The sequence below is a fragment of the Suricata suricatta genome, chromosome 16 (genome assembly GCF_006229205.1).
Source record: "Suricata suricatta isolate VVHF042 chromosome 16, meerkat_22Aug2017_6uvM2_HiC, whole genome shotgun sequence".
Classification (NCBI taxonomy): domain Eukaryota; kingdom Metazoa; phylum Chordata; class Mammalia; order Carnivora; family Herpestidae; genus Suricata; species Suricata suricatta.
In genome coordinates this window covers 32,136,195-32,160,313 of record NC_043715.1, presented here as the reverse complement: position 1 = coordinate 32,160,313, position 24,119 = coordinate 32,136,195, and the positions used below count along the sequence as shown (strand labels likewise).

Below are 24,119 nucleotides of genomic sequence, written 5' to 3'. Positions count from 1 at the left end.
CGGGAGCGGCAGCAGCACCGGCAGTCCGGGCGGCGCGGCCCCGGCCCCGGCCCCGGCCGGCATGTACCGCTCCGGGGAGCGCCTGCTGGGCGGCCACGCGCAGTCCTCGGAGCAGCGGGACTTCCTGCCCCTGGAGACGACCAACAACAACAACAACCACCACCAGCCCGCGGCCTGGGCCCGCCGGGCTGTCGCGGGCCCCTCGGCGTCCCCATCCCCCTCTGCGTCCTCGTCCCCACACTCCTCCGCTACCGTCCCCGCCGCGGAGCCGGCGGACCCAGCCTCGGGTAGCAGCAACAAGAGGAAGCGCGACAATAAGGCTAGCACCTACGGACTCAACTACAGCCTGCTGCAGCCCAGCGGAGGGCGGGCCGCTGGGGGCGGCCGGGCAGACGGCAGCGGGGGCGTGTACAGCGGGACCCCGTGGAAGCGGAGGAACTACAACCAGGGAGTCGTAGGGTGAGTGGTAGCCCTGCGGCCTGGTGGCCTGGCCCTTGTATACGCGCATCCGGGCACACGCCCACAGAAGGTGGATTGGGGGGAGCCTGGGCGAGGCCGCCCCCCCCCTGCCACTTGGCCTGCCTTCGTTGCGGCTTCTCAGGGGGCTGATGGCCTTCCTTCCATCCCTCCACCATTCACACCTACCCCCACCCCATAGCGGTCCACGCCTCCCCACCCCCCTTCCTCAGCTTTCCGGACCTTTTCTGGACATCCCCTCAGCCATCCACACCCTCCCCTCACGTCCCTTAGTCATTCACACTCTTCGTCTTAACAGTCCCCACCTTCCCCGGCCCCCTTATCCATCTACTCTTTCCTCCCATCCCCCCTATTCAAATATACCTTCCCCATTCCCCCCCTCCAGGCCTCCCCGTCTTGCTCCCCACCAGCACACCCCAAGATGCAGTCTGTTAGCATGGACAGATCATTGATTCCCTGAGAACATTCCCGTGTTAGTGCCATTTGATGGTACAGGACCTGGAGGTGCTTTCCTTGCCAAGAATAGAAACATCCAGAAAGCTCCTCCCCCTCCCCCAATCCCAAACAGGAATCATTTCAGCCCTGTAAGCCTTTGCCTGCTGTTGACCCTCTTGCCCATCTTTTATTTTTTTTCTTAAAAAAAAAAATCCTGCATTAGCGATGCTTTTTTTTTTTTTTAATTCTGTGGGGCTTGGGGAATGAGGTGACAGCTCAGTGTAGGCTGGTGGAGATGGTGAGCTCCTCTGAGGCCCGTAGAACTTTCTAGGAGTTCATGGTCCTTGGCTCCAGCTTCTCACTGTAAAGTTGTCAGCCAGGCAGATACAGCCAATGCTTTTCATTGTAGGGGGTATAACTTCATGCTAATGAGTGAATGTTGCACCATTAATGACTTTCTGTTTAAAGTTCAGCAGTTACAAAATGGAATCTTACCTGATCCCTAGTGAACTATGTACATAAGCAGGGAATGTTTCCAGCTAGCTTTCCCTTCTAGAAGAGCTCCTGTGCTGGAAGAGGTTACTGAGTCGTTTTTATTTTGTAAAACAAAAATTTGGGCCGTGTGTGTGTGTGTGTGTGTGTGTGTGTGTGTGTGCGCGCGCTTGCGCTTAGCTTGAGTATGGAGAACGAGCTTTCAAATTGCTTTTCATTTTTCAGATCCAGGTTTATGTTGGGGGCTACAGTAGGCACACAAAATTGCCATTAGCAATCCTTTGTGGACCGTGTTCTGAGATTCACCCGTTCAGATCCGCCCTGCTTTGGCAAGCACAGGCGCTCTGTGTACCTTTTTGGAGGTCTGGGTAAAATGAGTTGGTGGGTTCCATCTGCTTCCAGTGGGCTGGTGTCTGCTCGATGCTACTATTACAACTCCCACCTTCGATGGGAAAGGCCGCCCGGCGTCTTAGCCCTGGCACGCTGGGGCTAGCCTGTCAAACCTGTCCTCCCTCTCCAGAGGGGGACCTTGTAGGGTCGAGTTCTCTGTTGCTTCAAGGGCGCTCTCCATGGTCATCACGTTTTAATAAAAGGCTCATGGGTTTCATCCTGTTAGCGTTTCCAAGACGGAGCGTAAACCTGTGGTTTAGCGATGAGAAATTGATGCTTGAAGGTTCTGGTAGTTTCATTTCACAGGAAAAGCTCCAGTTAAGCAATCACTGTCACTGAACCCTTGGAGTTTTCTGGCTTCGTTTTACAGAAGCTTCTGCATATATGTCTAGCAGAGATAGAGAATAAATCCAGAATACAGGCTGCTTTTCTTTCTGACGGGTTAGAACCGGTCCTCCCCTCTACCCACTACGTAATGTTGGGGATACTGGAAAAGGTTCACATTCGAACTTACGTAGAGGCAGGATGTCCTTATTCCTGATTCAAATATATTGCCCCCAGAGGGATTAAGGTGAGGAATTTCCATTTCCCAGATGGATTACTGTTTAAAAACTGATTGTAAACCTGTTTTTAAAACTGTTTACCACTTCAAACCGTCCATCGTTTTGCCTTTTCCTTTAGAGGATGTCAGTAGTAAGATTTTCTATTTTATTAGGCAGTTCCTAAGAGTGTTTTTATAAGAGTGTCTGGGTGTTTAAAAATTCTTGCCTTGATTTGTGGGTCCTTATGTCTTGACTTTTCCAGAAGTTTTGCTATTTTTAGTACAGGTATTTAAAAATCTGAATTCACAGGGCACCTCAGTGTTATGCTGTGCCGAGATTAAATTTAGCAAAACTGTTACTAACATTCTGAATTCTTGGGATTGACATTTAGCTAACAGGTCAACGGATTGTAGTGGCTTCTGGCGTCTGAGCCGACAGTCCAGGTAGGGAGAGGAGAAGGCAGCACATTGAGCGACAGACCTGAACTCCAGGACAGCTGTGTACTGTACTCTCTCACATCTTTGGGCTCTGTGGTCTCTGCCTCAGCCAAAGCGGTCAGCTACTCCCTGAACTCTCCGAAGATGCAGTTCAGAATCCTTGCTTCTCCGCGGTCCAGATCCTTGATTCTTGTGGGGTTCCTCCTTTGGACTCGTGAAGTACTGCTTCATGCCCTTGCTCTTGCTTGCTTATGGTTATTTTTCCTTTCATGTATGTTTTCCTCTTACCCACTAGGTCACTAATTAAGATGGACAATTTTTTAAAATTTGTTTATGTTTATTTATTATTAAGACAGAGAGAAACAGAGCATGAGTAGGGGAGGGGCAGAGAGAGAGAGGGAGACACAGAATCCGAAGACAGGCTCCAGGCTCTGAGCTGTCAGCACAGAGCCTGACGCGGGGCTCCAACCCACGATCCGTGAGATCATAACGTGAGCTGAAGTGGGACGCTTAACCGACTGAGCCACCCAGGTGCCCCAAGAGGGGCATTTCTTAAATATAGAGTATGATATTTGGATTTCATCCTGAAGCCTTCATATTCTTCTTTCAAAGTTAAATCTGCCTGAGCCCACCATCTCTGCCTTCTCAGCGTACCTGCAGACCCAGGGGGCTTGCTCCGCTTCCTTCTCCTCCCCCTGCCTCTTTTTTAAAAAGTTGCTTTCACTATTGTATATCTTGGACTTCATTCTCCTCCAAGGCTGGCTGTGGTGTAGGAAGTGGTCCACCTGCTCCTTCTGGTTGTCCATAGAAAATGAGCCACAAAACCCTTTTCAAAGATTTAATTGTTGATTACCATGGAGGAAGAAGCCATGACAGAAAGTAGTGAATGCAGTCAACTTATAGAGATTCAGAGCCCTTGGTCCCGCGTCCCCCTGTGTCTGGAGACTTCTTGTGGAAGGTGCTTGGAGCTTGTCCAAGCTCATCAGGATGGGTTTGTGTTGGGTGCACTGCCAGATTGGCAGATATTTTTTTCAAGGCTTGGATGACATGTTCAAAATAATGTTTTGGAACAGGAATTTGACTGTGGGACGTCAAGAAGACCCCGTTGGGAAACTTGGGCTTAAGGAATAATTTCTTGAACTGCCATGATAGGGATGGGAATTGGTAAAGAGGGAATGAGTGTGAGAGAGGCTGTTAGGTGAGGGGGGAGAGGATTCTGACTCCTGGGTTAAATAATCACGCTATATCTTTGAACTAGAGTGGGGAACCATTGCTGTGATTATTGCCAATAAAGGATGGGATTGTTGATTTGGAATGAAAAATATGGCGGGGTTTATTTCGGTGGAACTGTCTAGTTGGGAGTTGAAATTCGGGGGTGAAGCCCAGGCATAGGCTTTACTGCAGTGGGGCTGTGTCCTTCCTCACGTGCATTGTGCACCGTATCACAGTAAGTCCAGGATGCTGACATCTTCTTCAGCCCTGGCATCATGGCCTCTTTCTGCAGATTTCTACACTGTGTGGTCAATAGGGTTGGTGTTGATGCTAGGCTCCAAAGTAAGTGATCAGGTAGATTAACATCGGTTGTGTATGAAAGAATTTAGAATCCTTTTTCCAAGTGCTTGCTGTATTAATTTCTGTGCATTCACAACTGTAGCCCACAGTACTTCTTTAGTGAACTACAATCTTCAGGTCTTTGAATTTTACTGCATCTTGGTACTGAAATGTGCCTTCAAGGAGATAGTTAAGTTTTCCTGAAACCAATAGTACAACTCTATGTTAATGAATTTGAATTTAAATAAAATCTTGGAAGAAAAAAAAAAAGACATTAGGTTTTTCTACGGTGTTGATTTTATTCTAACAGTGCAGTTCATGTTTGGGAATTTCCCCCAATCTGGTATAGTGTGTTCAGCTAAGATAATTCATGCCACAACTCATCCTCTGTCTAAAATCGGTGATCAGTGAACGCTGTCACGGTCAGAATCATTGGTATTTCAGAATGTGGCATCCTTTTCATCTCCCATTACATTTTTAGCTGTTGAAAAAAAAAAAAGACCAGTGAGTAAATAGAGCTTTTTGGGGTCTACTTTGGGTTCACACAGAAGGTTTAGTATATACTGCAGGAAAGGAAGGATAGGAAGGGGGTGCTAGCGAAATCCAAGGCACGGAGGGGGAGGGTGCGTTAGAACAGGTCCTGGTGCAGTAGTCGGCCTCGGATCACAACTTCTTCCATGAAATCCCTACTGATAAATCCAGTGTTAGGAGTCGGGAAGAGTCCATGAGAAAAACGTTCAGGGGCTCCCTTGCTGACATGGGACTGGTCAGACTAGGTTGTAGTTAGATATTCTTATACCTGCTGAAGCTGAGAAAAATTTCAGCCACTTTTTCTGTGGAAAATAGAAAAGCAAGCTGTTGTGTAATTTCACTCAGCTTTCTATTCTTCCTTCTGTTGAATCTGTTGGAGTAATATTTAGTGGAGGAAGCTATTTCAGGATCACTCCCACGGCCCTGGAGACTGTATTAATCACTCACACGCATAGGTGTGGAGTAATCCTGAAGGGGGTTATAAGCCAGAGAGGGTGCTTATTTGAAGAATTAGACTCCCAGCAGCTGGTCGGGGACTCCTGTCTGCGCTTTCCTACAGAGCTGACTGGACAGCTCAGACCTGCTTGAGGAATTCAGAGGACTGCCAGGAGAATGTTCTTTCCATCCTTAGGAATATTTGCTAGGGGCTCAGCTGCTGCAGGACACCACAGAGTCTTCAGATTCATTTTACCGTTTTTAACGTGACATGGACATTTTTTTCCCTAAGAGAATATTGAAATTGAGGACTGCCCTGAGCTAGGCTTTACATTAATTTGGATTCGAACAGCAGGTGATATATCTGTTTTCATTCTATAAGTTATTTGATGATCTAAGAGACTTTCATATACCAAGGGCTTTGGGCCATGTGGAGATTGAAGCTAAAGACTGGGAAAAACCAATATGAAGATGTTTATGTTGTACACGGCCTCCTCATTTGCCTGAAACGTTTCAAATCTGAAAAAAATCTTGCCGTGTACAGAAGAGATTTCATGTGGTGTCTGGTAACTAAACTCAGGAATTCTAGCTTCACTTTCTCTCTGCTGAAGCCGTTTGAATAGTCTGCAGACTATTTTCAAATTAGTTTTTGGTGTTTTCACCAAATTGGTGTTTTCAAATTAGTTGTTTTATTAAAAGTACTCAGTAAAGTCAAAGTCATGGTATAGCCTTTTTACCATGTTCCAGATGCTGTGTTAAATTTTTTCTATTTGTTATATTAACCTTCTCATGCATAGCCCCATCTGATTTCTTTTTTTGTTTTGTTTTAATTTTTATTTTGAAATACAGATTCACAGAAAATTGCAAAAAAACAGTACAGAGAGATCCCCTGTTCCCTTCACCTAGTTTTCATGCAGTGGTTACATCTTATATAACTATAGTTTCATAGTCAAACCAGGAAATTGACATTGTTACAATTCATGGCCTTATTTAGGTTTCCCCAGTTTTACATGCACTCATTTGTGTGTGTGTGTGTGTGGAGGGGGTTCTGTGCAATTTTATCACGTGTAGATTTGTGTGACACCACCACCATCCAGGTACCGCCACCTCAAAGTCCCTCACACGACCCCTTTTTTCCTCTTGCACACACACCCTCATCTCTAACCCTGAGCAACCACTAATCTCTCCATCTCTCTAATTTTGTCATTTTGAAAATGTTAGATAAATGGAATCACATAGTATGTTACTTTGGCTTTTTTCCTCTTACCATAATTCCTCTGAGATCTATCCAAATTGTTTCATGTATTAATAGTTCATTCCTTTTTAATGTTGAGTAGTATTCCAAAGTGTGGATGTACCGGTTTGTTTAATGATTCACCCCTTGAAGGCCATAACCTGAGAGTTTCCAGTTTTTGGCTATTACAGATAGAGCTGCTATAAATATTCACACACATTTTTATAAACATAAGGCTTTATTTAGGGGGTGGGTAAATGCCTAAAAGTGCTGGGTCATGTGGTAAGTACATACTGAGTTTTAAAAGAAACTGTTAAGCTTTCTTTTAGAGTTTTGTATCACACTGCATTCCTACCAGCCCTGTGAGAGCCCGTTTCTCTGCATCCTCGCCAGCATTGAGTGTTATCACTGTTTTTTATTTTAGCTATTCTGTTATAGGTAGTGATGGTTAATTGTGTTTTTATCATACCTACCTTGTAAATCACCTAATTTTAACTTGCATTTTTGTTTAAAAACTTGTTGGTCATATTGAAAATGCCCATAATTTAAAAAATTTAGGTAAAACTTATTTTAACTTTTTATTTATTTTATCTTTGAAGTACTTTGCAGTGTTTCCTTTACATGTTCCTTTTCCTTAGAAACTAGTATGAAGTAGAGCTATATTTTCATTTAAAAAAACATGCAAACCAAACGACTGCAGAGTTGACTTCCAAATTTAGAGTCCTGTCCTTTCATATATTATGAGTAAGTTTCTGTTGGCTTGGCTATATTTTGGGGAGTAAACACTGTTGTTAGTGGTGGTTTTTTGATGATAGTGAAGTTTTTTTTTAATATTTTTTAAATGTTCATTTTATTTTTGAGAGAGAGAGAGAGAGAGAGACAAAGTGTGAGTGGGGGCGGGGAAAAGAGAGAGGGAGACACAGAATCCAAAGCAGGCTCCAGGCTCCAAGATGTCAGCACAGAGCCCAATGTGGGGCTCGAACTCATGAACCCTGAGATCATGACTCAGCCGAAGTCGGATGCTCAACTGACTGAGCCCCCCGGGCGTCCCAGTGGTGAAGTTTTTCTACAGTATTTTTATATCTGAACAGTGCGTTCAGAATGTGTGCAGTGAATATCTTCAGATTTATCCTAGAGTAAGCTGTGTTTCATCAGAACCATTTTCTGGACTAGATCCGGGACCTGGTCCATCATTTTTACCCTTACTGTTTTTATTTTGTCAAAATAACATTACTTTCAGTACCGTCAAGTGTTATAAATTTCTGCCAAAGCAGGAGTAAGAATCCATTAGGATCATGGTTGTAGAGGTTTAAAAGTTACTTTCCAGTGATTGGTATTTAATGAAGTGTTAAGTGTCTGATGACCTTCAGAATTTTGGTATCTTTATTCCTTGAAGTTAAGTGTTTGAACTTTCTTTTCTTCTTTGTATGAGGTGTTAATACCACTGTCCTTTAAAATACTTGTTGTTAAAATCAACGTGTAGGCGTGCCTGGGTGGCTCAGCCAGTTGAGCCTCCAATTTTGGCCTAGGTCACGATCTTGCAGTTCACGAGTTGGAGCCCTGTATCGGGCTCTCTGCTGTCAGCACAGAGCCTGCCTTGGATCCTCTGTTTGGATCCTCTGTCCGCCTCTGTCTCTGAGCGCTCCCCCCACTTTTTTCTCTGTCTCAAAAATAAAATAAACATTTAAAAATAAATAAAGTCAATATATAGTTTATTTTTTTAAATTTTTTATGTTTTTTATTTATTTTTGAGAGACAGAGAGAGACAGCGTGAGCAGGGGAGGGTCAGAGAGAGAGAGGGAGACACAGAATCCGAAGCAGGCTCCAGGCTCTGAGCTAGCTGTCAGCACAGAGCCCGACAGGGGGCTCGAACCCCCGAACCATGAGATCATGACCTGAGCTGAAGCCAGATGCTTTGGGCCACCCAGGTGCCCCGAACATATAGTTTAAATACTATTAATTAATAGTAATTGTCAAGAAACTAGAAAATACACCTAAACCAAAGAAATAAAAAAAATAGCCTCCATAATACTATTACCAGGATATAACTACTGTTAACATTTTGGTGTGAATGTTTTTAAGTTTTTAGTGTGAGTATATATATATATATATATGTATATATTTATTAATATGGATGTCTATTAAAATAAAATTTAAAATTTTTTTCCAGTGCAAAGAATTAAAAAAAAATTGTTTTAAATAACAAAAATTTATTCTCTCACAATCTGGACACCAGAAGTTGGAGCTAGTTTTACCCTAAGATTGTTTTCGCCTTTGGGAAAAGGGCATGATTTAAAAAAAAATTTTTTTTCTGTTTTTTTATTTAGTTTTGAGAGACAGAGAGAGACAGCATGAGCAGGGGAGGGTCAGAGAGAGAGGGAGACACAGAATCTGAAGCAGGCTCCAGGCTCTGAGCTGTTAGCACAGAGCTCGACGCGGGGCTCGAACCCCACGAACTGTGAGATCATGACCTGAGTCGAAGCCGGACGCTTAACCGACTGAGCCACCCAGGCGCCCCGGGAAAAGGGCATTAGAATATTGTGGGCATACTTTTTTGACTGAAAAAAAATTTATTAATAGGACAAACATCTTTCATATACAATTTATTTCTAAGACATTTTTAATTCCTCATTACCTTTAGTAGGACTATGTCTGCCAGCTGTGTGTGGGCGTGGTATTCCATTGATTTAATGCACCTTAATTTATTTCACTGATACCCAGTCAGACCTTTACTTTGTTTCCAATTTTTTGTTTTTTATAAAAATCACATTAAAAATTTTTTAAGGCTTTTATTTATTTTAATGTTTTTTATTTCTTTTTGAGAGAGGGAGAGATTGAGTGGGAGGGGGGCAGATAGAGAGAGGGAGACACAGAATCCAAAGCAGGCTCCAGGCTCTGAGCTGTCAGCACAGATCCTGACACAGGACCAAATTCACGAGTTGTGAGATCATGACCTGAGCCGAAGTCGGACACTCAACTGACTGAGCCACCCAGGTGCCCCTAAAAATCGCATTTTTAGATGAGCCTGTGCTCCAGACAGGATTATTTTTTAATTTTCTGCTATTTTAACTGAGATGTAATTCACATGCCATCAGATTCACCCTTTTAAAGTGTATAGTTCAGGGGTTTTAGAATAACACAGGTTTGTGAAACTGTCATCATTACCTAATTCTGGAACATTTTCATACCCCAGAAAGAAACCCCATACCTATTACCAGTCCCCACTCTACCCTTCACCCTCAACCCCTGGCAAACTCCTACAGACCTTCTCTCACTATGGATTTCTTTTCCTGAACATTTCATAAGAGTGGAATCATATTGGGTTGCCTTCGTGGCTCAGTCAGTTAAGAGTCTGACTCTTGATCTTGGGTCAGGTCTTGATCTCAAGGTACATGGGATTGAGCTCTGCGTCAGGCTCTGTGCTAACAGTGCAGAGCCTGCTCAGGTTATCTCTCCCTCTCGCTCTGCCCTTCCCCTGTTCTCTCTCAAAAGAAATAAACAAACTTAAAAAAGGTCCTTAAAAAAAAATGGAATAGAATGGAATCCTATCATATGGGGCTTTTTGTGTCTAGCTTTTTTTTGTGTGTGTAATGTTCTCACAGTTCCATCGTGTTGTAGCATGGGTCAGTATTTCATTACTTTTTGTGGCTGAATATTTATTCCATTTTGTAATATACCACATTTTGTGTATCCATTTGTCATGTGATGGGTCATGGGATTGTTTCCACTTGTCTATTACAAATAGTGCTGCTGTGGACATTCATGTCAAGTTTGCATGTGGACATATGTTTCTATTTCTCAGGTAAATACCTCGGAGTGGAATTGCTGTATCATTTAAAGCAGCCGTTAACAGTTTTTTGTTCTCACAAGCAATGACCAGTTTCTCCATGTTTTTGTCAGCTTATTTCATTATCTGTGTTTTTGGTTATGGCCATCCTGGTAGGTAGTATCTCAGCATGGTTTTGATTTGCATTTGCCAAAAACTAATGGTGAACATCTTTTCATGTGCCTTTATAGGCCATTAAAACATTTTTTTTCATCTTTTTATTATTGAGACGGAAATAGAGCATGAAGTGGGGGAGGGGCAGAGAGAGGGGGAGACACAGAATCTGAAGCAGGCTCCAGGCTCTGAGCTAGCTGTCAGCACAGAGCCTGACGCAGGACTTGAACTCACGAACCGTGAGATCATCACCTGAGCCGAAGTCAGACGCTTAACCAGGTGAGCCACCCAGGCGCCCCTATAGGCCATTTTTTAATTGGATTGTCTCTTTGTTGAGTTGTAAGAGCTCTTAGTATATTCTAGATACTAGACCCTTATTAGAGAAATGATTTATAGGTACTTCTACCTTTGAGTGGATTGTCTTTTTACTTCCTTGATTGTGTTCTTTGAAGTACAGAGGAGTTTTTTTTTCTATTTTATAAATTGCGATTTATCTATTATTTTTTCTCTTGCTTGTGCTTTAGATATCACATCCAAGACCCCACTGCCTAATCTAAGAGCATGAAAATTAACCCCATGATTACTTTCAGGAGTCTTACAGTTTTAGCTCTTACATTTAGTCTTTTTTTTTTTTAATTTCATTTATTTTTTAAAGTAATCTCTCTGACCAACATGGGGCTCAAACTCACGACCCGAAGATCAAGAGTTCCATGTTTTTAATATTTTAATTTTTATTTATTTTTTATTTTTTAGAGAAAGCATGAGCAGGGGAGAGGGCGGAGGAAGGGAGAAAGAATCTCAAGCAGGCTCCACACTGAGCCTGATGTGGGTTCTGCCTGATGTGGGACCCTGGGATCATGACCTGACTCGAAATCAAGAGTGGGACACTCAGCCGGCTGAGCCACCCAGGCACCCCCAAGAGTTGCCTGTTCTCCTCACCCCAACATTTAGGTCTTAGATTCATTTTTAGTTCATTTTAGGTATATGATGTGAGGTAGAGATCAGCTTCATTCTTCTGCCTGTGGAGATTCAGTTGTTTCACTACTGTGGGTTAGAGACGATTCTCTCTGTGAATAGTCTTGACGTGTAGTTTTAGACTGGAGGGTGTTTGTGGCTTGTAAGACTTCTGTACCCTTTCTTGTGGGAAGAGTGGGCCAGTTTACCCTTAGGTCAGCCGTGTGCAAGAGAACGAGTTTCCCCTAAACCCTCCCAGTGCTAAATATTAAGTAATTAAAACCAAAACAGAACAGTTTTTGCTAATTTTATGAGGGGAAAGTAGTATTTTACTGATTTAATTGTACATACTTTCACATTAATTGGCTATTTATTATTTTATTTGAATTTCTTATTTCCCTTGCCTGGCTTTCTTTTCTTTTTTTAACTTAAAAATATATATATATTTATTTATTTTTGGGGAGAGCACAAGCGGGGGTGTTGGGCAGAGAGAGGGACAGAGGATCTGAAGCAGGCTCTGCGCAGACAGGCTGACAGCATGAGGCCGATGTGCGGCTCGGATTCATGAGCTGCGAGATCATGACCTGAGCCAAAGTGGGACACTCAACCAGCTAAGCTGCCTAGGTGTCCCTCTTTAAAAAAAAATTTTTTTTTAATGTTTGTTTATTTTTGAGAGGAGAGAGAGAGTGTGAGTAGGGGAGGCGCAGAGAGAAAAGGAGACAGAGGATCTGAAGTGGGCTCTGAAGTGGGCTCTGTGCTTACAGTGGAGAGCCCCATGTGGGGCTGGAACTTAAAAACTGTGAGGCAAGACCGGAGTTGAAGTTGGGCGGTTAATTGACTGAGCCACCCGGCGCCCTTCCCTTGCTTTGTCTAGCTTGCTTTCTCCTTCCTTCCTTCCTCCCTTCCTCCCTTCCTTCCTTCCTCCCTCCCTCTCTCCCTCCCTCCCTCCCTCCCTCCCTCTGCATTGAGGCACTTTATTTGTGCTTATATATTACATCCCTAGAAAAAAAATCCCAGGATTTTCTCTCCTGTGTGTTTTCGTCCTGCTTCTTCATAGCCCATGGTGCCAACTGAGGTGGTCAGTACGGTAAAACCAAACAGATGGGATGGAGCAAATTCTTCTGCAGTTTTTCTAGATCTTCGAGCGCACATCAGATCTGGGGCAGGTCACTCGTCATTGTTGAACCTGCCTGTGCGGTTCACAACAGTTCTCCCCGTTCTGTGATCATCGGTGGTTTTAAATTCGCCAGTGTAACCATGCTTCATCATCACAGTTGGAAACTGGAAGATGGCTTTGGAGCATGGCATTTGCCTCTCTTACATTGTTAATACTCTTTAGAGCATCTGCCGGGACATTCACGCATGCCAGTATGGCAGCACGGAAAGATGGCAGAAAGAGCATTGCCCAGCTTTCTTTTATGTCTGTCTTATTAATTTGTAAGAGAACTTGGTGTGTCCTATTGTAAATATTTATAATTTTTAAATCTAGTTTTATGATTTTTAGATAGTTTCAGTAGGGCATGATTTATAATAAAAGTCGCCCATTTAAAATTTTATTATTTATTAATTTTGAGAGAGGGAGAGAGAGAGAGACTGAGCTTGAGTGGGGGAGGTGCATAGAGAGGGAGACACAGAATCCGAGGCAGGCTCCAGCCTCTGAGCTGTCAGCACAGAGCCCAGTGCGGGGCTCGAACCCACAGACATGAGATCCTGAACTGGAGTCAGATGCTCAACCGATTGAGCCACCCAGATGCTCCAGAAGTCACCCATTTTAATTCTACAGTTTGGGCACTTTGGGCAAATATATATAGTTGTGTAAGTATAATAGGCAAGATACAGGAAGAGATATAGAACATTTCCAACACTGAAAAAGTACCCGGATGCTCTTACAGTATAGCTCCTTACCTCATCTCTTGTCCTAAGCAACCATGTGGCTTTTCTAGGATTTCGTGTAAATGGAATACTGTAGTCTTTTGTGCCTGTGTTCTTTCTCTTACCACGATGTTTTGGAGATTCATTCATACTGTTGTGTGTAATAGTGTTGTTACTTTTTAAAATAATTTTTAATGTTTTCTATTTATTTTTGAGAGACAGAGACAGTGCGAGCAGGGGAGGGTCAGAGACAGATGGAGACACAGAATCTGAAGCAGGCTCCAGGCTCTGAGCTAGCTGTCTGCAGAGTCTGATGCGGGACTCGAACCCACGAACCGTGAGATCATGACCTGAGCCAAAGCCAGACGCTTAACTCACTGAGCCACCCAGGAGCCCCTGTTGTTACTTTTAAATGTCGAGTAATATTCCGTGGTATGGATCTACCTCTGTGTGTTCATTCTTCATGACCTGTAGAATTTGTAACTATGTCCTCTGCTTCTGGTATTATATTACTTGTTGGTTTTGCCACTCATCTCTGTACCGGCCAGTACTGATCCACAAATTTTTTGGTTGGACTGATCCACACATTTTTTGATTGGATAATCTACTGCTATATGTGCAAACTATAGTTCTCGACTTTTTGTGAGAAGTAATGACAGTAAAACATATTCCTTGCCTTCTGGAAAATTATGGTCTGGTTGGATAGTCAGGGCACGAGGTGGAGAAGTTGCTTTTGACTAGTGAAGTAAGGGCAAGCTTTGAATGGAGACTTCTGCTAATGTTTTGAAAGATCAGTTAGGTTGTGGAGGGTTGGAAAAGAAAAACTGGTTGTATTGGTTTCAAATGATGAGCTGTAAAAGGACAAGTTGGCTATCTAGTATTTAGCATAATTGAGATAGTCAACAGGCTCTACTGTGATGGTTGACCTCAACCAAAGGGATTCCGAGATCTGAAATTACTCCAATTAATTTGGTGAAATCTACTTACATGGAAAATTATAAACAATATGGAAGTGGAGAGAATAGAATAACGAACTTCCGTATATGCATCATGCAGCTTCAGCAGTGATTAGCTATGGACCCGCCTACTTCACCAGTCCACCCGGCATTCATTCGCACCCCACCCTACTTCAGGCGAACTCCAAGTGTCACATCATTCTGTATAAATGTTTCTGTATATGTCACTAGATTAGGACTTAAGAAACCATAATCAGAATACCATGATTACACCTAAACAAATTAACATTAATTCCTTAGTTGCATGAAATATCCAATGTTTGTGTTTCCCCAGTTGTGCCATAAGTGGTTGGAATCAGAATCCACACGAGGTTTTGCATTGCAGTTGGTTGAAATGCCTTCATTTTTAAAAAGTGTGTATTTATTTATTTATTTAGAGAGTGAGAGAGCTTGCATAAGCTGGGGGATGAGCAGACAGGGAGAGAGAGAATCCCAAGCAGGATCTATGCTGTCAACATAGAGCCTGACACAGGGCCCGATCCCACAAACTGTAAGATCGTGACCTGAGCGGAAATAGAGTCAGATGCTCAACTCACTAAGCCACCAACGTGCCCTGGTTGAAATGCCTTTTGAACTACAGTGTTCTCTGGCTTCTGTTTTCCCTCATTAATTTAGTTGTTGAAGACATTGAGTTATTTTTCCTGTAGACTTTTCTGCTGAGTTTTGCTGATTGCGTTCCTGTGGTGTTGAGTTAATATGTTCCTGTGTCTCCCTGTATTTTCTATAAATTTGTAATTAGGTCTAGAGGCTTATTTATGTTTTTTTGTTGGTTTTTTTTTTGGCAAGTATACTTCATAGATGATGATCTGTACTTTTCCCAGAAGACACATAATGTCTGAGTGTCTTAACTTTTGTGATATTAGTAGCCATTAATGATCATTGCTTATATTTACTAGCTCATTATTAGGGTTGTAAAGCTGTGGTCGTCTTATTTTCTTGAACTTTTATCAGTTGTCACCTGGAGCACCCCTAAAAGGGAGAAACTTTTCATCCTCAGCTCTTTGGTTATTTATCCTGAGGGTACAGTTCTTATAGGGGACACAGGATAGGAGTGAGAAGATGAGATTTAACTTCTAACTGGTTCTGTTAATGAGCAGAGAGAAGCGTGTGGGCTGCATGCAAAAAGCTGAAATGGCTTTGGGCTGACGAGCGCAGGCGTGTAGAAAAAGCACGAATTCTCCCCGTGGTGAGCTGTGCGTGGCCATTGGTCGGTGGCTGGGACTGGCCGAGGGAGCCCTTTGCCCGCAGCCATACCTGACCTTTGCTTTCAGCGTGTGTTAGCTGAAGAAAACCACGGTGGTCTAGTGGCCTGTCAGCCTCTGTTTAGGGGACAGAGTTCTCACAGCCTTAACGTCAACAACCGGGAGGAACACATTTATTTTTCCTTGAAAATTAAAGTTGGATTTTACTTCTTCTTCTTGTGTCCGTGTTCTTCAACCTCGGTGTGAATCATTCCTCCCCTCCGGCTAATGTAACCCATGCAGCATTATAGGAAGGATTCCTACCGATAGTAAATCAAATGATTTTTTCCCCCCAATCAAATATTTATTTTAAAAGCCACTATTTATGTATAAAAACCACAGAGCAAGCCTGGTGGCCGCTGTGTAAAGAAAGGGCTGTGTGGCCTCTGTAAAAGAAGGCTCCACGATGAGGACCAGAACCCAGCCCCCAGGTCACAGTGTGGGTTCAGCTTCCTCAGGAGTTTGTGGTAGCGCCTTGGGGGGATGTCAGTACGGAAGGTCATCTCTGAGGCCTGGGCAACATTGAGGTAGTCAAGGACTTTTCTATCCTGAGGTAGCTGTTCCTCTGTTTTTTTTTCCAGCACAGGGCGGGCGGGGGTGTGTGTGTGTGTGTGTGTGTGTATGTATGAGAATTTTTTGAGCATTTTTTAATGTTTATTTGCTTTGAGAAAGAGAGCATGTGTGCACACATGAGTGGGGGATGGACAGAGCGAGAGGGAGACAGAGGGTCCTAAGCAGGCCCTGCGCTGTCAGTGCAGAACCCAGTGTGGGGCTCGAACCCACAAACTGCAAGATCATGACCTGAGCCAAAGTTGGACGCTTAACCAACTGAGCCATTCAGGCACCCCTGAGCACTTTTATATTTACAGAATGATTGAGCAGAAAGTACAGAATCCTTATGCTCCCTCACTCCCCAATTTCCATCCCATTTCTCCTATAATTACCGTCTTGCATTTGTTATGATTGATGCGCCGTGTATTGATGCATTACTATTAAGGTTTCTGGTTTTTATGTGAGGATTCAGTCTTTTGTATGTCTTGGAGGTTTTGGCAAATGTATAATGACATGTATTTATCATTACAGCATTGTGCAGGGTAGTTTCATGGTCTTAAAAATCTTCGTCACCTGTTCATCCTTCCCTCTCCCTGGGCCCTGGGCAGTCACAGATCTTTTGACTGTCTTCACAGTTGTACATTTTCCGGAATGTCATGTCATTGGAATCATGCAGCGTGTGCCTACTTTCACTTATATGAAATCAGGCTTCCTCCTTATCTTTTCCTGGCTCGATAGCTCTTTGTTTGCTTTTACTTTTATTTATTTATTTTTATTACTGAATAGTACTCCATTGTATGGATGTAATACAACTTATTTATCCAGTCACTTATTGAAAGATAGCTTGGTGGTTCCAAGTTTTGGCAATTATAAATAAAACATCTGTATGCAGGTTTTTGTGTGTATGTCAGTTTTCAGCTAATTTGGGTAAATGCCAAGGAGGAAGATGGCTGGATCGAATGGTAAGAGTATGTTTAGTTTTTTAAGAAACTGTCAAACTGTCTTCCAAAGTGACCGTACTATTTTACATTCTCACCAGCAGTGAATGCGTTTCTGCATTCCTCATGTTTGCTAGCATTTGATATTGTCATTGTTCTGGTCTAATATGTGTGTATGTGTGTCTCGTTTTAATTTGCAGTTCCCTAGTGATGTGGGCTGTTGAGTATCTTTTCATAAGCTATTTCCTTCTGTATATTCTTTGATGAGGTGTTTGCTCAAGTATTTTTTTTTTAATTTGGGTTATTGTCTTATTGTTGAGTTTTAAGAGTCATTGTGTAATTTGGGTGCCAGTTCTTTATCAATATGTATTTTGAGGGGCGCCTGGGTGGCTCAGTCAGTTAAATGTTCCAGTTTGGCTCAGGTCATGATCTCATGGTCCGTGGGTTTGAGCCCTGCGTCGGGCTCTGTGCTGACAGCTCAGAGCCTGGAGCCTGCCTCAGATTCTGCATCGCCCTCTCTCTCTCTCTGCCCCTCCTCCACTCACATGCTGTCTCTCTCTCTCTCTCTCTCTCTCTCTCTCTCTCTCTCAAAAGTAAATATTAAAAAATATATTTAAAAAATAAATATGTATTTTGTAAAAACTTTCTCTCAGTCTGTGGCTTGCTTTTTCATTCTCTTGACAGTGTCCTTTGTAAAGCACAAGTTTTTACTTGTCATGAAATCCACCTTAGCAATACTTTCTTTCATGGATTGTGCTTTCAGTATTACGTCTGAAAAGTCACTGCCAAACACGAGGTCACCTAGATTTTCCCTTAAGTTATATTCTAGGAATTTTATAGTTTGGTGTTTTACATTTAGGTCTGTGATCCATTTTGAGTTCATTTTTATGAAAAGTGGAATATCAGTGTCTAGGTTCATTTTTTTGCATGTGAATGTCCAGTTCTTCTGTCACCATGATAAAAAGACTCATCTTTTGTCCTTTTATTTTATTGCCTTTGCTCCTGTGGCAAAGATCAGTAGACTACATTTTGTGTAGGCCTCATTCTGGGCTCTCTATTCTTTTTTTTTTTTTTTTAAGTGTATTTATTTTGAAAGAGAGGAAGCACAGGCAGGGGAGAAACAGAGAGGAGAGAGAGAATTCCAAGCAGTCTCCTCATTGTCATCACAGAGCCCAATGCGGGACTTGAACTCACAAACCATGAGATACGACCTGAGCTAAAGTCAAGAGTCAGACACTTAATTGACTGAGCCACCCAGGCGCCCCTGGGCTCTCTATTCTGTTATGATCTCTTTGTCTGTTCTTTGGCCAGTACCACGCTGTCTTGATTACTTTGTTTTGTTTTGTTTTTGTTTGGTTGGTTTTATGGTAAGTCTTGGAAGTCAGAGAGTGACAGTCCTCCAACTTTGTTCTTCCATGTTGTATTGGTTTTTTTTTTCTTAATTTTTTAAAATGTTTTTTATTTATTTTTGAGAGACAGAGAGAGCAGGGGAGGGGCGGAGAGAGAGGGAGACACAGAATCTGAGGCAGGCTCCAGGCTCTGAGCTGTCAGCACGGAGCCCCATGTGGGGCTCTAACCCACAAACCATGAGATCATGACCTGAGCCGAAGCCGGATGTTTAACCAACTGAGCCACCCAGGCGCCCCTGTATTGGTTATTTTGGATCTTTAACCTTCTCATATAAATTTTAGAATCAGTTTATTGATAATACACAAAATAATTTTGCTGGAATGTTGATTGGGATTTCATTGCATCTGTAGATACAGTTGGGAAGAAATAACAGTGACATCTTGATTCCTATCCATGTGCCTGGAATTGTTTTGCATTTCTTTAGACCTTCTTTGATTTCTTTCATTAGACTTTTGTGGTTTCCTTCCTAGAGATCTTACACATATGTTGTTAGATTTATACCTACATATTTCTGCTTTTTTGGATGCTGATGTGAATGGTATTGCATTTTAAATTTCAAGTTCCATTTGTTTATTGTTGGTATATAACAAAAAGCAATTGAGTTTTGTTTATTAACCTGGTATCTTGAACCTTGATGGTATATTAATTCCATGAATTTTTTTTTGTTATTTCTTTGGGTTTTCTACATAGATCATCATACCATCAGCAAACAAAGGCAATTTTATTTTTTCCTTCCTAGTCTGTACACTTCTCCTTGTATTGTTGCATTTGCTAAGACTTCCTTTATGATGTTGAATAAAAGTGGTGACAATGAGGGGCGCCTGGGTGGCTCAGTCAGTTAAGCATCTGACTTCGGCTCAGATCATGAACTCATGAGTTTGAGTTCATGAGTTTGAGCCCTGCATTGGCCTCTGTGCTGACAGCTCGGAGCCTAGAGCCTGCTTCAGATTCTGTGTCTCCCTCTCTCTCTGTTTCTCCCCGCCTTGCACTCTTTCTCCCTCTCTCAAAAAGAAATAAAGAAGAAAAAAAAAAAGGAAATAAAGATACAATTTTTTTTTAAAGTGGTAAGACTGGACATCTTGCCTTGTTTCTAATTGTAGCAGGAAAGCATCTAATTTCTCATCATTAAGTATGATGTCAGCTGTAGGATTTTTGTATATGTTCTTTATCAAGTTGAGAAACTTCCCCTTTGTTTTCAGTTTGTTGAGAATTTTGACTTGGTGTTGGATTCTTTCAAATGCTTTTTCTGTATCTATTGATAGGATCATAAGATTTTTTTTTTTTTAGTCTATTGATGTATGATGGATTGCATATGTTTATTTTTGAATCTTGAACCAGTCTTGCATACCTGAAATAAATCCTGTTTGGTCGTGGTGTATAAATTTTTTGTACATTGTTTGATTTAGTCCTCCAATATTTTGTTCAGGATTTTTACATCTGTGTTAGTGAGAGATATTGGTCTGTAGTTCTTCTTTCTTCTAATGTGTTTGTCTGGTTTGGGGATTAAGGTAATGCTTGCCTCATAGAATGAGTTAGACAGTATTTTCTCCCCTATTTTCTGGAAGAGATTATAGACAATTGAGATAATTTCGTCCTTAAAGCTTTGGGAGATTTCATCAGTGAACACATCTGTTTCCAGTTTTAAAAGGTTATTAGTTATTGATTCAGTTTCCTTACTAGATATAGGCCTATTCAGATTGTTTTCACGTTGTGTAAATTCTGATAGATGGTCTCTTTCAAGGAACTGGTCTGTTTCATCTAGATGATCTAATTTGTGGGCATAGAGTCGTTCATAATAATCCTTTATTATTCTCTTAGTGTCCTTAGGCTTAGTAGTAATGGCTCTTCTTTCATTTCTGATAATAGTAATTTGTGTCTTCTCTTTTTTCTCCTCAATTAATCTGGCTAGAGATTTATCAATTTTATTGGTCTTTTCAAAGAATCACCTTTGGTTTCATTGATTTTTCTCTATTGATCTGATTTTTATTGATTTCCACTCCAACTTTACTTATTTTCTTGCTCTTACTTTGAATTTAATATGCTCATTTTTTTCTAGTTCCGTAAGGTAGAAACTTAGATTCTTAGATTTTTAGATCTGTCGTCTTTTCTAATAATTGCATTCAGTATTATAAATTATTTTCTCTAAGTGCTGCTTTCTCTGCATTCCACAAGTTTTGATAAGTCATGTTTTCATTTAGAGATCGCTCTTAAGACTTCTTCTTTGACCTGTGTTTTATTTAATCTCCAGGTAGCATGTGTTTAATCTCCAAATATTTTATTTTGGGATTTTTTCAGCTATCTTTTTGTTACTGATTTCTAGTGTAATTCAAGAGCATACTTGGTATGATTTCTATTATTTTAAATGTGTTAAGGTCTATTTTATGTTCCAGAGTGTGGTATGTTTGCTTACTTGCTTATTTATGTATTTATAAGAAATGCTGATGGTCAGGGGGCCTGGGTGCTCCGTCGGTTGAGCTTCTAACTTCAGCTCAGGTCATGATCTCCCATGCTGTGGTTTCGAGCCCCACATCAGTCTCTGTGCTAACAGCTCAGAGCCTGGAGCCTGTTTCAGATTCTGTGCCTCATTCTCTCTTTTTCCTTCTGCTGCTTGTGCTTTGTTTCTGAAAAATAAACATTAAAAAAAATGCTGGTGATGTAAGGTTCGCTCATCTTTATCATATATGACTTTATTCAAAATGACACATGGTTAGAAAAATCAGAACAAAGCAACTCAAGAATTTGTTGATGGTTGAATGGAGAAACAAAGTGTGGTATATACATACGATGGAATATTATTTAGCCTTAAAAAGGAAGGGGATTCTGCTATGTGCTACAACATGGATGAACTTTGAGGACACGCCAAATGAAAAATAACCCGGTCACAAAGGGCAGGTATTGAATGATTCAGTTTTTGTGAGGTGCCTTGAGAGAAGTCATTCACAGAGATCAGATAGTTGAATTATGGTTGCCAGGGGCTGCGGGGAGAAGAGAAAGGGGAATTTTAGTGTTAATGGGTACAGACTTCCACTTGGGGAAGATTACAGAGTTCTAGAATAAACTTCCAGTTGTGCAATCTGGAAATCTGTACAGTATAGTAAAATACTGTACTGTATCCCTAAAACTGGCTAAGAAAGTAGATCCTATGTTATGTATTCTTACCACGCATTTTAAAAAGTTAAATAGAAAATAAGCAAAGGGGCAGGGTGAAATTTGGGAAGGTGGTGGATATGTTTCTGGCCTTGATTATGGTGACAGTTTCACAAGCATATGCTTATCCCCAGACTCATCAAGTTGTGTATATTAAATATTAAATATTTTATGTCAGTTACAATCAATAAAGTGGTTTTTTAATAAGTTCTGTAGGGGGACCTGGGTGGCTCAGTTGGTTAAATGTCAGATTTTTTATCGCAGCTCACGCCTTCATCTTAGGGTCATGAGTAGTTCAAGCCCCATATGGAGCTCCACACTGGGTGTGGAGCCTATGTAAAAAATTAAAAATAATAATAAAATAAAAATTTCAGTAGGGTGGATAGTAGTGATAGTTACACAACATTGTGAATGTGCTTACTGCCATTGAGCTATACACTGAAAAGTGGCTCAAAAGGTAAATTTTATGTTTTGTGTATTTTAATACAATTTAAAAATGGAAAAAATTTTTAAATTAGAATGTTGCCAAAGAAAAGATTAGAGTTATTTGAAAAAATTTTTATGCCACATGGTTTTATTTATCTTGGGACTTACTTGACTAGTTTAGTTATCTTTTATTTTTCTTTTATTTTTTTTAATGTTTATTTTGAGAGAGAGGGAGTGTGTGTGTGTGTATGAAGGAGGGATAGTGAGAGAGAGGGAGAGAGAGAGAATGCTTAGCAGGCTCCGTACTATCAGCGCAGAGCCTAATGCAGGGCTCAAACTCATGAACTGTGAGATCACGACCTTAGCCGAAACCAAGTGTCTGACGCTCAGCTGACCGAGCCACCCAGATGCCTCCCTAATATTCTTTGGTGGTTGATCTGATAGAACATAATTATGTTCAGTTAGGATTATCTTATGGTGTGATGAGGAATAGGATTTTTATGTAGACAAGCAGAAATGTATGTGTAATGAATCAGATACTTATAGAAGATCTTCATGCATTTATGTAAGGGCCACTCTGCTTGTGGACTTGACTGATATGTAGCCACTGGGATCTGAGATCAAAGGAGCTTCAGAGGTCATTTATTTCAATCCTTTTAAAAGAATTGATCAGTTGAACCTCAGAGAGATTAAATGACTTTACCAAGTTTCACGGCTAATGGAGGAACTTTATCTTCACCTGAGACCTGAGCGGCTTAGTCCTGCTTTGTAACAGGTCTCAGCAAATGGATAATCAGGGCCCTATCAGTCCGAAGTGTGTGATTGCAAACACAACCCGGTGCTGGTGTCTTACCTCCTCCCCCAGCACGCCGCTGTTTCCTCCAGCCCATGCCGACCGATAATGGTGTTCTTCTGCTTAATGAGCTCGAGATCAGTAACTCCTAAACCAGTTACTTCAAAGCAGTGTTCTCAGTCTGAGAGGGGAAAAACAATTCCTGATGACTGGAACCTGCTCTTCAGAGATTCTGATTTTAATAGGTCTGTAGGGGGGAGGGGTGTGTTTCCCATCATGGTTTAAAAAATAATAATCATATGCAGCACAAGTTGAGAGGTGCTGCTTAAAGGCTCTTTTAAGGCATGGGTTCCTGAACCAGGCTAACTTTCAAATCCCTTAGGGAGCGCGGAACCCCCAGCCCTCACTGCAGTTCAAGGCCTCCTGGTCCAGGAGGGCAATGAGGTGCTGGAAGTCCACTGAGGCCAAATGCCAGGTGGAACACTGATTTTTCTGTGCTGCTTAAAACCAAGTGAATGAAACACTTTCAGAACTGTTACGTGGGCAGCAGATATCATTTTAATGAAGTGAAGCTTGGCTCAGGCCTTATAACACTGTTATTTTTTAGATTAAAAATAAAAATGCTTCTTAAAGAATTGGAGCTGGTGTGTAAAGATTTTTAAAACATTTGATCTTGTACTAAAAGCGCCTTCCCCTCCCCCATATATTTTTTGTGGAGGAGGGGTCTGTAAGCGACGAAGATTGTATTGTCGGAGGGACACAGAGGGAAATGTTTGGGTGTTTAAATGTGAAGACACCGTGCCTTGCATGCCCTTTTTCACTTCGATTCAAGCAGCCTGCGTTCATATGGATGTGTTCCCTGAATGGAATACTAGATAAAGCACATGCAACTTATGACCCAGAGAGTGTTCTTAAATTTTAATTATATAAGTGAGGCCTGAATTTATTCTCCTTGTAAAAGCTGAAACGTTACAGAAAAGTCAGGAGTCTCCTATGACTGCCATTCTTAGTCCTAGCCGCTTCCTCGGAGACCGTGATGATTTCCAGTGTCCTGTGGATCCTTGCAGAACGTTTCCGTATCAGGTAGACTGACCAAAGAAAATACATACTATTCAAAACTTTTGCCTTTTTTCTTTGAACTATTCCTCTACCCGTTTATGTGCAGCTGTATAGCTGTACCCTAATTCTTTAAGCCGTTCTGCCGCGGACGAACACGGAGGCTGCACCCCAGGGCTGCAGGGAGCGCTCTCGAGCGTGGCTCCGTGTGCGCCTGTGCGGTGGGCTCGCTGGGGCCGGGATTGCGTGG

The 24,119-nt window shown here is 41.8% G+C and overlaps 1 protein-coding gene across 2 annotated transcripts in view; it reads left to right on the top strand.

Moving 5' to 3' along the window:
• Positions 1–6: 6 nt before the first annotated feature.
• TENT4B (terminal nucleotidyltransferase 4B) overlaps positions 7–24,119 on the top strand; it is a 70,070-nt gene continuing 45,957 nt past the window's right edge. For both annotated transcript variants that reach the window (XM_029925358.1, XM_029925357.1), the window contains exon 1: positions 7–459. In XM_029925358.1, coding sequence (XP_029781218.1) covers positions 62–459 — 398 coding nt within the window. In that variant the 5' untranslated portion in view covers positions 7–61. The remainder of the gene's footprint in view (positions 460–24,119) is intronic.